This window comes from Podarcis vaucheri (assembly GCF_965113315.1).
Source record: "Podarcis vaucheri genome assembly, chromosome: 5".
In the NCBI taxonomy this organism is placed as follows: Eukaryota; Metazoa; Chordata; class Lepidosauria; order Squamata; family Lacertidae; genus Podarcis; species Podarcis vaucheri.
This window is the reverse complement of record NC_138763.1, coordinates 47272716-47287636: the sequence shown is the minus strand read 5'-3', so window position 1 is coordinate 47287636 and position 14921 is coordinate 47272716. Positions and strand designations below refer to the sequence as shown.

At 40.5% G+C, this 14921-nt stretch overlaps 1 protein-coding gene and 1 long non-coding RNA gene across 10 annotated transcripts in view; one reads left to right on the top strand and one right to left on the bottom strand.

The window, feature by feature from the left end:
* SH3PXD2A (SH3 and PX domains 2A) overlaps window positions 1–14921 on the top strand; it is a 248555-nt gene that overhangs the window by 107786 nt on the left and 125848 nt on the right. For 8 of the 9 annotated variants that reach the window (XM_082225245.1, XM_082225238.1, XM_082225249.1 and 5 more), the window contains one exon: window positions 6554–6645. In XM_082225245.1, coding sequence (XP_082081371.1) covers window positions 6554–6645 — 92 coding nt within the window. Of the gene's footprint in view, window positions 1–6553; window positions 6646–14905 lie in introns of those variants that run through there. The other variant, XM_082225242.1, reaches the window with a different exon arrangement.
* LOC309533717 lies at window positions 3053–13615 on the bottom strand. Its single transcript, XR_014220424.1, has 4 exons — window positions 13546–13615; window positions 4594–4729; window positions 3150–3511; window positions 3053–3079 (listed from the first exon to the last, which is right to left on the bottom strand). It is a non-coding gene; the product is annotated as an uncharacterized lncRNA (long non-coding RNA).

The following is a 14921-nucleotide window of genomic DNA, read 5'->3' as shown; positions in this document are numbered from 1 at the left end:
ACCCTTCAGAATGCGCCCTTTGAGTTCCAGTGGTGTGTAGTGGAAAATGACATATATAATATAGTCCTCTCTCTTAAGTGATGTCAACATCCCTATGACATTTAATTATTTCTTAAATAACTCCTGTGGCAATGTGTTCCCATCCCATCATAATCTAGAACATCCAGTGTTACACAGTTCTTGTTAAATAGTGGGTAGACATAGCTGACGATGCAGCAATTTCTCCAAAGCAGCTCTTTATTTGTAAGCTGGAATAGAACTGAACAGCAAACAGCTCAGCTGGCCTGCTTTTATAGGCAGCCGGCTGTCAACATTGTAGCGACAACAACCCAGGGTTTCCTGCCTAAAGTAACTGACGTGGACCTGAGTGAAAACTATATACACGATACTCCTGGTGGCCAGAGTGAGAACTTCAATACATAACAGTTCTACAGAAGACTCCCATGGTATTTTTCAAAGTATTTCCTTTCTTCTTAAAAGTAACTATTTACATGATTGATCACCTTGACCCAGTGCCTGCAGGAGGGCATGTTCATTCAGTATTATTTCTAATGGAAGAAGGAAAGAAAGAGGACGCTTAATAGGTATACCTGAGCTATAGAGCTTTATAGGTCAAAGACCAGAGAGGATCCTGGAGCTGGAATCCTTGGAGGTTCACTCCTGTGAGGTTGCCAGCTACTACATCTAGAAACTGTGGTTTTTCAAAGTAAGTTACAAAGGCCTGCTGCTCCTTAAAACCAAACTGTCTCTTCTGTTGCTTCACTCTGGCTGCAAATCCTATGCACATTTACTTTTGAGTAAACTCCGTAAAATTCAGTGGGGCTTGCTTCTCAGTCACCATACACATAATTGGGCCCCTTTCACAATCATCGTGTTGTGTTTTCAAAATAGTACTTATTTATTTAAAGGATTTTTTTACTCCACTGTTCAGCCAAATATGCACACAATTAATATAAATGCTGTTTGTATTAGAATGGTGTGTGTGTGTGCATGTATCCTCATTCTTTTGGATCCTGATCATATGAACAAAGGCTCGAAGAGTATCAGGAAGTAACCAGTCTGCATTAATTGATCTTATAAATGCCCTCACTGAGCATGGTTAAACAGAGGCAAAGACATGATGCCCATGGTGTTAGCACTTGCTGACTAATAGAGGGTCAAATAGGGTCTCTAAAATTAGTTCAGCTTCTGCTCCCCTCCCCCTTCCCCCAGTATAGTTTTAGGCAAAATAATGTGGTAGAAGCGTATTGATAGCAACATGCATCAAAGTTCTAAGAGCTTGAGACCCAAAGAAAAGATAGCATTAATTCTCAACCCTCTGGCTAGGGAAAACGGAACTAAAACCTTATCTTATGAGATCAAGCCTTTTGTGCAACAATTGATGCAGTGTCTGGCAAATGAAGGCGTAATGGCTGTAACCACGTGTACTCACACTGTATCCTTCACATTAATCGTTCAAACAGGAACTGTGCAAAACATGCGCATATGAAATAACGTCATGGGTTCACTGAACAGACGTGCTGCTCAGAAAGCAGGAATTCACTCCAAGATTGTAGAGGTGGCCTCTGACCCCACCCAGAAAGCAGACATTGGTTACTTATCTAAGATGCAATTGTTTGAGAAGCAGACAGTCCCTTACTGGGGGGAGGGACGTGTCTGAGAAATACATGCTTGAGAAATTGTTATATCATTTATGGCTGTGATAACGAAGGCTACCTAACTGCTAGTCAGTATTCATCTTGGCCTTGTTTACTATCTGTGTCAGTGGAATCTACCAAAGTGAAGTCAGGCTCCTTTTGTTCTTAAAAATTCTAATCGATACTGAACGAAGTACAAGCTTCAGCTTGACATGGAGATTGTGTGTGTATGTGTGTGTCTATATTGATTGAGTGTTAGCAGGGCTGTTCCATCGACAACACTGTAGTTATTAAAAAAGCAGCAGTCCTTTGTCTACTGAGATTCACAGTTGATTCTTTGAACTCACATGATATGGAATGTGATCATGCAAATGCCCACTAATTAGAGACATCATATTATGTCCAGTGTACAAGTCAGCTAGGGTGGCATGGTGAAAAAGAGGGAGGCCCTTGCACCTCTGATAGTGAATTTCAGCAGGTGTAGCTTGCATGGCAATGTGATTTATCACGACATACAAACACAGCCCTTTTTGCTAACACACACAATGCTGCTCCAGTTACAGTGGTGCTCTGTGGGATGTAGTGCAACTAACATGCACTGGGACTTGTATGATTGGACCCAAAGTTAGGGAATAATATGCCAGGAAATATTTGTGCCTCTTACAAAATAAATAAAAGAAAACAAACCGGAACATAGACAGTGAAAAAGAGAATTTGAAGGGGTGGCCGAAAGGTTTGCAGTGTAACTCCACTCTGGTTAGCCTCAGAACTCTTCAGCTGCCCCTTGGCTTGTACCGCCGACCTTTCGATCGGCAAGCCCTCTGCGATTTAGACCACAGCGCCATCCGCGTCCCCCGACATGGAATTGGTACCAGGCTATATTTGGTCACATCAAATCATTTTTCCAAATTATGCCCTAGAAAAAGCAGATATGGAATTTATTTTATTCAGCAGAAAGAAGCAATGCAAATCAAAATACACCAATCTCTGCATATAGAGAAACTCATGGCAAATATTACTTTCAAAATCAGATCTGCTGTATAGCTGACTGGAATCTTTGAAAGTGAAGAACAGGAGATGCCCAGGCTACCTCTGCTCAGCAGACCTCCCAAGAACCCGTGTGATGTGTTTCATAGCCATACAGCTGCTAAAGTAAATACTCAACTTTGATAATGAGGCTCTTTCTGGCACCGTAATGGAAGTCTTTCCAGAGGCAAGTTGAGGATCAGGCACAGTAAGGGATCTATCTTTTCATGTATATAAACACAAACAACAGAACTCTGAATGTTTTGCCTGGTAATCAGCAAGACTGCGTGAGCTGCGCTTGTAAATATTTCTTACCCACTGGAATTTATCTCCCTGGATCATTTTCCTGTTAGCAAACTTGGCATTATTTTTGTGTGAATTGGCATTATTTGGCATTATTTTTGTGTGAATTCCTGCTTGGCAGGGGGTTGGACTCGATGGCCCTTGTGGTCTCTTCCAACTCTATGATTCTATGATTCTATGAACTCTTCCAGGGCCCATCTGAAGCAGCTTTCTTCTTTCATCTTTGCAGTTTCCCCCAATCTGAAATAATGAGCTACTTCTTCATAGGCTTTCTATACCAGACACATTTCATTCTTTAGTAAGGGTTCTCAACTGTTGTGGTCACATAAAACCTCTCTAAATGTGTTTGCAATGTATCTTGCACTGTTAATGCATATAATGCCTTTTCCATTCTTATTTGCCAAAACATTTAATTCCATTTGTTAAGCCAGTAGCGTCTTTTCTACCTTGTCCATTCCCCTTCTCCATGCCCCCGTCCTCTGCTACTTAATTCCTTCTGATGTCCTTCTGGATCATTCAGACCAAAGTCTCTTTAGCCCAGTAGCCTGATCCAACAAGATAAATAAATAAGCATTAAAAAGCCTTTGCCCCCTAATAGAATTACACTTCCCAAGGGAACGACTCCAAAACCACTTGAGCCCAGAATGTAGAGGCACTTGCAGAATGTGGTTCCGTGAGTATCATTGACACCTTTCGATAGTGCCTATTAAATCAGTACTTGATGAGTGACAATTTTCCCACTCTGATGTCCCTGCCGTTTTGTGAGCTTTTAAAAAGCATTTGAGATTTCAAAACAACAATATTCCCCAAACTCTTTAGAGGCTGTTTGCTCCCGCTCCCTCCACTCAAGTGCTACAGGGATCTTGTAGCCTTTTGAAAAATTGACAAATGTGAGCAGGGCTACGTAGCCTTTACTCTCACAGCAATGTCTTGACATTTCATTAACCTTTTCCTTAGGGGGAAAAAACCTCCTATGAAATGGTGTGTTCATCTTCACCAGTCGCAAAGTACATATATCTTCTGTTTTGAAGTAAAAGAAGCAAACTGATATAGCTGTCACTTACAACAAAGCTATTGCTTGCAGCCCAGCCCCACTGTATTGTGTAAGGACAATTTGCACTACTGGTGCTGTGTGAGGCTAGCTCAATTGCAGAAACCATCTACACAGGTTCTATTCAGATGTCATGCTGTCCAGTCGTCCAACAAAGTCTTGGGGACAAGCTTTGCATGAACTAACTCTTTCCTCACCTTTCTTCCTATAAGCAGGCCCATTTTAATGGAACACTTACTGGTTTGTCAGACTACAAACTGGTTTGAATTTCCAGACCAAAATTGCAAATTCAAATTTAAACTTTGATTTGCAATCCTTATTTGGCTCATAAAATCAGGATGTGTTTCATTAAACCAAGCACTGAAGGGGAAAGGAGAGGAGGGATTATGCATATACAATGTCTGATCCTGCAAACCATGGATTGGATTAACACAGGCACCTGAATGCAAACACAGGGATCTCGGAGTGCCCTTGCATGGTTGTGGGCCATACCAGCTTTTATAGTTTCAGCAATTCCTTCCTATTGGTTATATGGAAACAATACCAGTATTTCACACAATTAATGAAAATATTTACCTCTAATCACCATGCACAGAAGTAAAACAACATAAAAGGTTCTGGGATTTTTTTCGGCTCCTAGTGCAGGCAGGAAGCCATGAAAAAGAAGGAAATATGGAGGTCTTCTAACAGTCGGGGTAGACTTTCTTAACTCCTGTGCCAAGAAAATCATATCATAAATCGTGGATATAATCACAGTCAAGCCCACATTTTCAAATCACATCATGGCAATATAATTGCAGTCAAACTGATCTTCTGTCTTTATGATTAATTTTAATTGATCCTATCCACTGCATGGTTTCCCCCCCGTAATATGTATATGCACCACTTAGACGCTTGGGTGATTACGTAAACAGTATATAAACAGGTGACGTAAATAAACAAACCTTATCAAATTGCATTAAATAATGGAAAGGATTTTTTTTTCAAACATGAAAGGCAACCAACAAGATCAACAACATAAAGAAACAATGAAAAGCAATTGCTTAAAAAAAATGCACCATCACAGAACAAGGTATCAGAGTACTATAAATCAGGCACATAGTAAAAGAGTTACCGTAGATCTAAGTTTGCTAGTCCTAATTGGTAGGACATTCAAATTGCCAAGACCTATCTAGAGAAAAAAACCAATTAAAAAAATCTGCTTTTACATCCAGATAAACCAGGCAACCTCATTCTGGTGAATGGGTTTATAAGAAGTCTGAGAAGATTTGGTTATACTGAACTCTTTGGTGACAACCTGTCTCAGGGCTTACCCATACTTTTCCCCGGGGAAAACCACTCTTTAGCTCTCAATAGGAGCGAACAGCAATTGGGTTTTCCATGGATTTCCATTTGTTTCTATTTAGAGCTAAAGAGCAGGTTTTCCTTGGGAAAGGAGCAGGGTAAGGGAAAAACCTCTCAGACCCATACTTAGAAAGCATTGGTCAAACAGAAAACCTCTCAGACATGTGCTTTATAGGCACGTGAGAAGCAGTAGTGTGGACGAGCCCTTAGAAAAAATAGTAAAAAAAACTCCTACCCATTATCCTTGCTGATTTGTTTAAATCTCTTTGCAATCTGGGAAGTCAAAATTGTTGTGTCTGATCCTGTGCATAAACACCAGCCATTGGAAATTGGAAGGAAGTATTCCTAATACCTTTTTTGAAAAATAAATAAATAATAGAAGTGGATCACCATGGCATCATTTTGCACAGGATAATGATCAAAGGATATCTGAACCTTTCATCAAGACTCAAAACCATGATGCACAACAGTGCTCTTGGAACAGGATATAAATCTCAAGTAAATTAATTGGTTGGAGGCATTGGGAAGTATAAAATGGCACCTTGCCCATCTATAACTACAATAGGTCAAATGTTCAAAGTTGTAGTAAAGCATCTTTAAGTGAATTATGAAATGAGTGAGATTATAAGGACTCTGTTTTTTTAACAAAACATTAAACAAGAATAGTATAGGTATGTTTTGACCCAGAACAGCTAGCGTTTGTGCGTATTTAAATATAGAGCATAAGATTCTTTCTTCTTTTGTACCAGCTAATGATACCACTACAAGAGAGGGTGTCTTTCTCTTTGAAAATTCCCCATCGCTAAGGACTAGTCTACATTTCTGCTTGTCCCGTGCCTAGAAAGGGACGACCAACTAAAGCAGGCTTTTTCAACCTTTTGGTCTCAAGGTGTTGCTGGACTACACCTCCCATCACCCCTGACCTGTGGCCATGCTGCCTGGGGATGATGGGGATTGTGGTGTAACAACATCTGGGGCCCAAGGTTGGGGAATATTGAACAAGGATCGACAGCTGTGAATCTGCTTGAAGACCAAGTTTATAAGTCCAGTTTGTGTTTTTATGTCATCCTGTTTTTATTCACTAACATTTCTGGGTTGATATGATCCAAAACTTTTTTTTTTTTGGGAAAAAATTCTTGTTACTTGGCATATTTTTAAAAACTGACTTTCCCTTATATATATTTAAAAACAGGCATTGGTGAAGCTTCCCCCTCACATTTCACAGTGTGATGAAGTCTTTCAGTTCTTTGAGACCAGACCAGAGGACCTAAACCCTCCTAAAGAGTAAGTTCCATTGTTGCTTTTGCTGCTGCACTTCTCCAATTTTGTTAGCGAGGAAGGAAGCTAAAGGTCATTGCATTTTATCGCATCCAGAGGATGGAAGAACACTTGGTTTTATTTTAAGCTTTTAATTCCCAGGGAAATGAGACTATAATTTGGCACATGTAAGTCTGTGTGTGTGCGCGCGCTTATGCAAGGGGAAAATTGAAACAAACTTGGCATCTGTTTAATCATAGGTCAGAGGACAGAACTTTTCTCGCTTTGTTAGTTTGCCTAATTGTGTTCTTCCAAGGAATCATTAAAGTCATAAAAGTATTGGCTTTATCAGCTGAAGGAAATCCTGCCAGTTAAAATATCAAGTTTTAATCACCGTCTACCTTACCAGATATACTCATGCTCAAAGATGATTTGCAAGGCTTTGATTATGATCCGTGACGGATACAATATCCGGAGAGCCTATTTTTTGGAAGCCGAAAGCAAAATCAATCACACCAAGAGAGCAGATTGTGCTGGATGCAGAAGAGAAATATACCTACCATTCTGCTGAATTACCAATAACTATATTATTTGTGTTATATATCTCCTCCCAGCAGACTGTAATTAGCAGGGGTTCCCCCCCCCTACCCCCCAATGTGGGGCTCAAACGCACAACTCTCAGATCAAGTGTCTCATGCTCTACCAAATGAGCTATCCTTTCTGGCCTCCTAGTACTCTGTCAACCCAACAAAAGGGCATCAAGTGTACCTAGGAAGGTTGTGAATGTTCCTCTGCCTCATCTGTATTGCAGCTGCTTACTAGTGGGATTCAGCTACCAGGCGATATAAAGCTAAATTACACATTATGTATGTCCAAATATTTTCATTTTAAAACAGCAGTAAGTGGGGGTGGAGGGATTGGAGCAGTAGTGCTGGAGTAAATTCGAACTACTGTCTTCATGCTGTTTTCCTGACCTAATTTCACCTGCAAAGCTGTGGTTAGCTCTACAGGATTTTTTTCTCCTCATATATTTTCTGCAACTTTGGGAGTATTTCAGTTGGGAACAGGTATGTGGGCCCTGTTCTGATCAGATTTTAAATGATGAACCCTAAATCCTTGGAAGTGGTTGAGCACCTATGAAGCTAACTAGCTAAACAAACAAACAAACAAACAAACAAAAAACAAGGTAATCAAAATGTTATGCATCTAAAGGGATACCTAATTCAAAATATTGTGATTGGACAGGAAGCCAGTTGTGCATGAAATCTGACATTTCACCAGCAGATGCAATGAAATTGCCTCCCCTCCCCTTCTCCCTGCAGTCGCCATACCTCACTATCTACTTCAGAGGGGTCCTCCAAGCCTTCAGAGTATATTTTAAGGGCACATGGGCAGATTCCTGGAGTAGGGCAGGAAGAATGAGCCCTGTTTACACAAATTGAAATACATTGTGCAAATAGATCACTACAGTTGGTTGTCACGCTGCATCGCTAATTCCATAATGTTCTGCATAAGAAAGGTAGTTCTATTCACCTATGCACTCTGCTTTCAAGAAAAAGAAATATGCCTGTTTCTGAAAATTGCTTTTGCACTTATTGATCTGCTCTCTGGTTTCCAGCAATGTAATTGATATCTTTGGAGATCTGAACTGTTTTACCATGCTATATAATTGAATTTATATTGGCAGTCCAGCCAGATGTTCTCATCCTGACCTAGAGGTAGAAGGAGGTTATCAGACACCAACATTCCTCTTACATGCAAAGATTTATTTATGTATTTAAAAATGGGAGGGAGTGGAGCCCTTTATGCCCCAAGTGCATGCATGATCATACACCTTTTGAGTGACTGAATAAAAACTGATTTTCCAGGCAACACACACACACACACACACACACACACACACACACACGTATTGTTTATAAAACTGCAGGTGACTAGCGCCATCTCATGAGAAGCATTTCCCCTTTTGTCTGACATAAGTTAGAGATGCCACTTCTGAGAAGGTGACTTCTGTGATACATAAACATACATAATCATCAGTGAAAGAAAGATTGGGCTGTATCTCACTCACACTCAGAGCAAACCCACTGAAATCAATGCACTTGTTAGTTATGAGTGATTTTAAGCCCACTGGATCTACTCCAAGTGTGACCTACTTTGACATAACGCTGTCCTTCAAAAAAGCTTTTTTATTATTCATATGTAAAGCTACACAGTTTTAATTGATTAATACAATTCATGATTAATTCATAACATTTATTGAATAGAAAAGATGCCCCTATTTTGTATCTGAGCTTATCTGTTAAACTCCTCATATATTCTGTACATGCTATTTGTAAGAAAAGCACTCAGTAGCCTGGTTCAGATGTAATAACAAACCATGATTGGTGCAATGCATACAAGCTTTTAAAGACCCTTGAGCTCATGCTTTCTCTCTTCGCCCTACAGGCTGAAATTTCTTCCCTCCCTTCCTTGTTTGTGGCAAACCACTGTCTGCCACTTTGTACAAACCTGCAAAACTGTCTGCAAAACTTAATGCCACAAACTAGGATTGCAAACCATGGCTTGATCCTGGTTTCCATACTGGTTTGTAGGACAAGACAAACCATGGTTTGCTGGTTCAGATGAAATTGCGAACAATGCCTGAAGCTAGGAGGGGATCCTGTCATGAAAGGAAAGGGGAAGGAGCCTGTGAGCCTGAGGTCTCATCCACACTTTGGCTTGGCCTGTATTTTGATCATATTGTGTATTAATTCCTCTGGGTCCAAGAGCTTTTCTTGTTGTTCCATAGCTGTGCATTGGAAAAATCTGATCTTACCCACTCAATTGAAGTTTGGTTAAGCAAAATCTCTCTTCAGATTTTGCACACATCTGAAAAGATCCAACTCAGTGGGTAAGATCGTATTTCTGCAAGGGACAGTCACATAACAATGCAAAAAGCTTTCAGACTAGGGTGAATTAATTGGTACACAATACAATCAAAATACGGGTGAAGCAAAACTGTGGATGAGCCCTGTGTGAGGCTCAAGTCTCCCTCATGTGGCACTAAGCTGTGGTTTGGCATTATGTCTCAAACACCCCAGTATCTCTAAATTATTTCTTCTTCAAAGAAAATATCCGAACAAGGCCACATTCTTTTCTTTTTTTAAAAAAAAAGTTTTAATTTCTTTTAAGATAAGTAGGTAGCTTTTAGGTGCTTTAAAGAATATCGTATCCAAGAGATAAATGTCAAAAACTGCTTGGTAAAGTCACCACCACATCATCAGTCTCTCTGCCTGTCTGCACTGATGGTCTTTGATGCACTCTGGCCCCCAGAAACACAAACAGCAGATCAAATAACCTCATGTTTTGACTCAAAACGACAGGCAGCTTATCAAACTATCAGAGCTTCTGATTTAATTGAAATTTCACAGATAACCCTAGACCTGATTTTCAGAACGGGGCCTCAGCTACCAGAGGAAATGCCATTATGACTGTGATCATGTTAGAGAAAAGATTGTTCTAGCAGAACACAAGATTGAGATAATGGCCATGGCAGTGAGTGAGGAAGCCGGCCTAAAAGCATGGGGCAAAGGAGGAAGCTAGGGAGAGGAAAGCATGAGGCAGCTGAGACAATGGGGTGAACAGGATGAGTGCTCAAGTTATCAAGGAGGGAAGGGAGAGACGAACATGACTAGGATTCTATTAAACATCTTGAACACCCCCAAAGCACTAAATAAATACTTCATGTTGCGATATAGGTCAGTTTGATGTACTCATGTTGAATTCATGTGATCTATTAAGCATGGGCAGCTGTGGAAGGGCTGAGTAAGAACGTTTACTTTGCAGAGGCACCTCCTTGGAATGTGAAAACCAGGGTTCAAGCCATTCAGTTTGTGACTCTCATATCCTTGGAAGTGGCACTAAGTATTCTAGCCTAAGCCAATGAAGGGCAACTGCAAGAGTCAGCTGTGGTATATATCCCATATTCAAGAGATTTCAACACCCTCCTCAGAAGGCAGACATCAAAGCATTGTGGTGAACCTCAGGATATTTTATCTGTCCAATTGCATTTGCTTTTAATTAGAGTCTTGTGGGTTCTCTGAAAAATTGTCAGGAAACCACTGGAAACTACTTGCTGGTAATCCGACCTCCCTATTACTTTAAAAAAGATTGTAGGCTTAAAGTTAGAACCAAAAGCGATTGCTTTGTTAAATTATGATGGGGAATCCAATGACTTGGAGTAGAGAATGGCACATTGGGAAGCAGAATTTTAAGAACTTAACAGTTCTTAAAAGACAGCATGGTTATATTGACAATATGGTCCATCTGTTTCAAGAATGTTAAGTGAAAATGTTAAGCATCTTTCATCATGAGAATTCTCATTACCAATATGTAAAGTTGGGGTCATTGTAAAATATGTTAATTAACCATGTGTCTGTGTGTGAAGCTGCCCCAGTTTAAGTAATATTAAACTCTATGACATCCTAATTATATGCTCCTAAGGCAACAATACACCAAATGAATAAACATCACAATATAAGTACCATCAGAAAAAAATGCATGGTAAGTTTCTTGTTTCCACTTTTAAGATTCTTCAACTACTTGTGATGGTTAGATCAAAAGAAGCGGAAGAGGGTGATTAATCTTCTTCAAATGATCCTGATTTTGCAGTAGACCCTTAGATATGGGACCTGAATATGTGTACACATGCACTTGTCTTGTTGGGTAAGGCCTTTAATCTGTTAATCTTTTCCCCCCACTGAGTGGTGGTGGAAATATCACAGCACAGCTGAGCTCCATTCTTGCAAACTTCCTTTAGGCTGCCCAGAAGCATAAAAGACAAGCTTCCATTGTTCTCTTATTCCATCTCAATACACAGATCAAGTCCCTGTTGTTCAGATAGCGATGAGGCTAAAGCCATTAAAATGCATGTCTTCACAGCAGGCTGTAAAAGGCTAGAAATGGATCATGAAATCTGGACATACAAGTGGCTCCATCTAAAGAGTTTTATTTCTCCCAGTCCTTCTTTAAAAAAAATTCACCTGCATAGACTAGTGACTGGCCCTGTTTGAAGGAATGGAATCACCTGAATTAAATTTAAGAGCCCCTTCTGAGAAAAGTTTGTGAGCATTTTAAGGAGCATCAGAAACTAGACAGATGAGTGATCCTTGAATTCATTGGGGAGCTAGAACAAGTGGTGGAAAAAGAAGTAGATCAAGGAGAATAGGAGATTAAAAGGTAGTTTTCAGACTTCCGAGAGGCAGTGCTTGCCTTTTCCAGATGGAAATATCAAAGAGGCCCTGATAGTGAAGTGTGTGTTATGATGCTTGCAGCAGATGAGGAACAGACATTCTGCAAGTTTGTGTGTTGGTGTTTCTAGATGTACGGGGAAATAAATATTTTTCAAACTTCAGCTTTAATTTTTATGAGATTAATTCCCCGAGTCTATTACACCTAAAAATGTTTTTTCCCATTTCATTGATGGATTTGCCACTTTCATTACTCTTCCTGCAAACTGGGTACTGTAGTTTGTTGAGGGTGCTCGGAATTGTAGCTCTGTGGGGGGGAAACTACAGTTCCCAAGATTCTTTGAAGAAGTCATATGCTTTAAATGCATGGTGTGTGTGTAACTTTTTGGAGACAGAGGGAAATGGATGGCTATCCCAATGCATTCTGATCGTGAGAATATATAAATTGCAGAATTTGGGTTCATGATTCATCTATGGGGAAATAACTACAAATGTATTTTAGTGGATTTGTTTGTTCTCTCTACTATTGTACATATTGATCTTTTAGAAACTTTTACTGTGGGCCAACCCCACAAAAAGTGTCATTGAACACCGCCAGGGCTTCGTCTGTAAGCTTTCCATGTGCATTTAGATGTACTTAGTACATAACCTGACCCATTTCTGTGTAACACTTGCATGCCAGCAGCAAACATGCCCAGGCCATCAGACTTGGTATGCTAATACTGTACAGAAATCAGACATTGAATATGGTAAATATGTCTGGGTTGCACATGCAGAGCTTACATGGGCAAGGGCTGTGCCCTATGGCCTCAACACTCTGCCAAGTTTATTAACACAACCCCACTTTTATTTATTTGGCTCAGGTATTAGTCACCCTTCCAACAAGAGCTCAGGGCAACTCGCAACCTATTGTGCACAAAAAGCTGCCTAAGGTTGTGCATAGTAAAATGTAACGCTAAAATCACCCTGCTTGCCTGTTTCTCTTTCCCATGACCTTAGCTGGGGGTTGGGCTTGTTTTTGGGAGGGGGGTGGAACAGAGTTTTAATGCTATGCTATATATGTTTAATGATGTCCATATGGATTTGTGGGCTCAGGAATTAAATACATAATAGCTCCCGATGACATAACATGGAAATACAACTCCTACAGTGCCAGTGTGTAGACATTAAAGGGTTATTAATAAAAATGAACACTTTAAATAGAAAAACAAGCTTACCGGCACAGACTTGGCTTCTAGCCCATCTCTGAGTGGCAGTGGGGGAAAGGAGGATTGAAAAATGCACTCTTTACCTAGGTCAGTGTATGTAAATGAACATCTTTTGTACCATTTGGTGCTTAATTTTTTATAGGGGATGCCTGGGGCTTTTAAAGTTTTCAACCGGAGTACAAACAGAAAGATGATAAAGGGGGTTGAGGAATGATATTCAGCCAAGCACTGAACATTTCAGTTGCATGTTACAGGGGAGATTTTGACATTTCAATATTAAGCATTCATGTTTGGTTTGGCAGAACTGTCCAGAAGGTTAGATCTTAACTTGTCAGAAAGCAAGATGCACTTTGTTTCCAGGTGAGCCAGGAAAATAACAGTGTGCACCATTTGAACATGACCTATAAGAAAGTTGCATCTGGTCTGCAAGAAAACTAGTGCCAAACAAAACCAAATTACAAAAACCCAACTGAAAATACAGTATTTACCTTGAGAATAACAAATGCTTGTACTCTTCTCCAACCTCTGCTTCTTCGTGTCTACTTTTGGGTCTGGAAGGAGTCATATTTTAGTGGGATAAAATATATGAAGTACCCCATTGCACTGATGCACGTAACAGTCTTCCTCATCCTGGCATTGTGGATACAATGCCAACTAAACATGCCCCCTCTTCTTCATTCCCCTTCCCTAGCCATGCACAGCTTTGCAGCACACATAACCAGCTATGCCTTTTCCGTTCCTTCACAGGTGCAGCATGCATCTGTAGAGATGATCCAGTATTGAGGGGAGACTTAATGAGGTTGCAGCAGCACAATCTCTCCACACACAGCCCACTTCCCTACATAGTATTTTCCAGGAAATAGGATAAGGCTGTAAAGTTGCTCTTTCATTAGGTCCACACATTTAACCGGTGGTGAAGGCCATCGCTGGCGGATAAAACATTGAACAAGTCCATGCATCAGGGTGAAATGACTTGCCTCAGTCAGCACCTGTGTGGGGGCTGAAGGCAGGAACGGTGTGTTATTGGTGCAGCAAGGCTTTTAGAAAGTGTTGGCCTTGGGGGCGGGGAAGCAGTTGGACTCCACTCAGCTATCGCTGAGTATTCCTTTGACTGTGGTATGTTCACTTTTAAATAAGTTATAGGCCCAAGTTATATTTACTTCTGGACTTTTACTCTGTGGTAATGGCTGGGCAATGTGCACTTCTGCACAGGTGTGCACAGTCACTTTACTGGAACCCCCATTTTGAGGACACAAGGTGGTCATGGCTGGATATCCCTGTCAAGCAAGTTTTGTGATACTATCCAGCATTTACCGGTAATATGTGCCCAGCAGAAAACCACAATATTGCCACCAACTGAAAAGGGTTGCCAGAAAAACTTCCAAGACATTCCTGGAACAGAATGGGTAAATTTAAAGAAAAGAGAAGAAACCTCTTGATTTTCTTTTACTAGGTCAAAGCCATTCTTGGGAGTTGGGCCTTCAAAACTAAAGGCAGTTAGTTTCCTTTTTAAAATCATGCAGAACATATGGGAATTGGGTTGTTTCTGCCAACTTTCCCCCTCTCTGGAACCAAAATCTTCCCAGGGATTGTTCCTAATAGAATAAGGCTGGGGGTGGGGAGGGGAGAGAAAGCCTGATGTGACTCATACAGCTGCAGCAGAAACAACAGAAATAAAATGCCTCTTTTCTTGAGAGCCATCGTCTTTCTAATAGTTTCAGTTCAACTGGAAACCATTAATGATGTTGTTTCAATCAGCCATTCAAAGAGCACCGGTGGGCAGGGGATAGCAACAGGAGAGAGAGAGTGTGTTACCCCAGTTTTGGTCATAGAAATTAATTAGCAAAGACAAGAATGGAACATG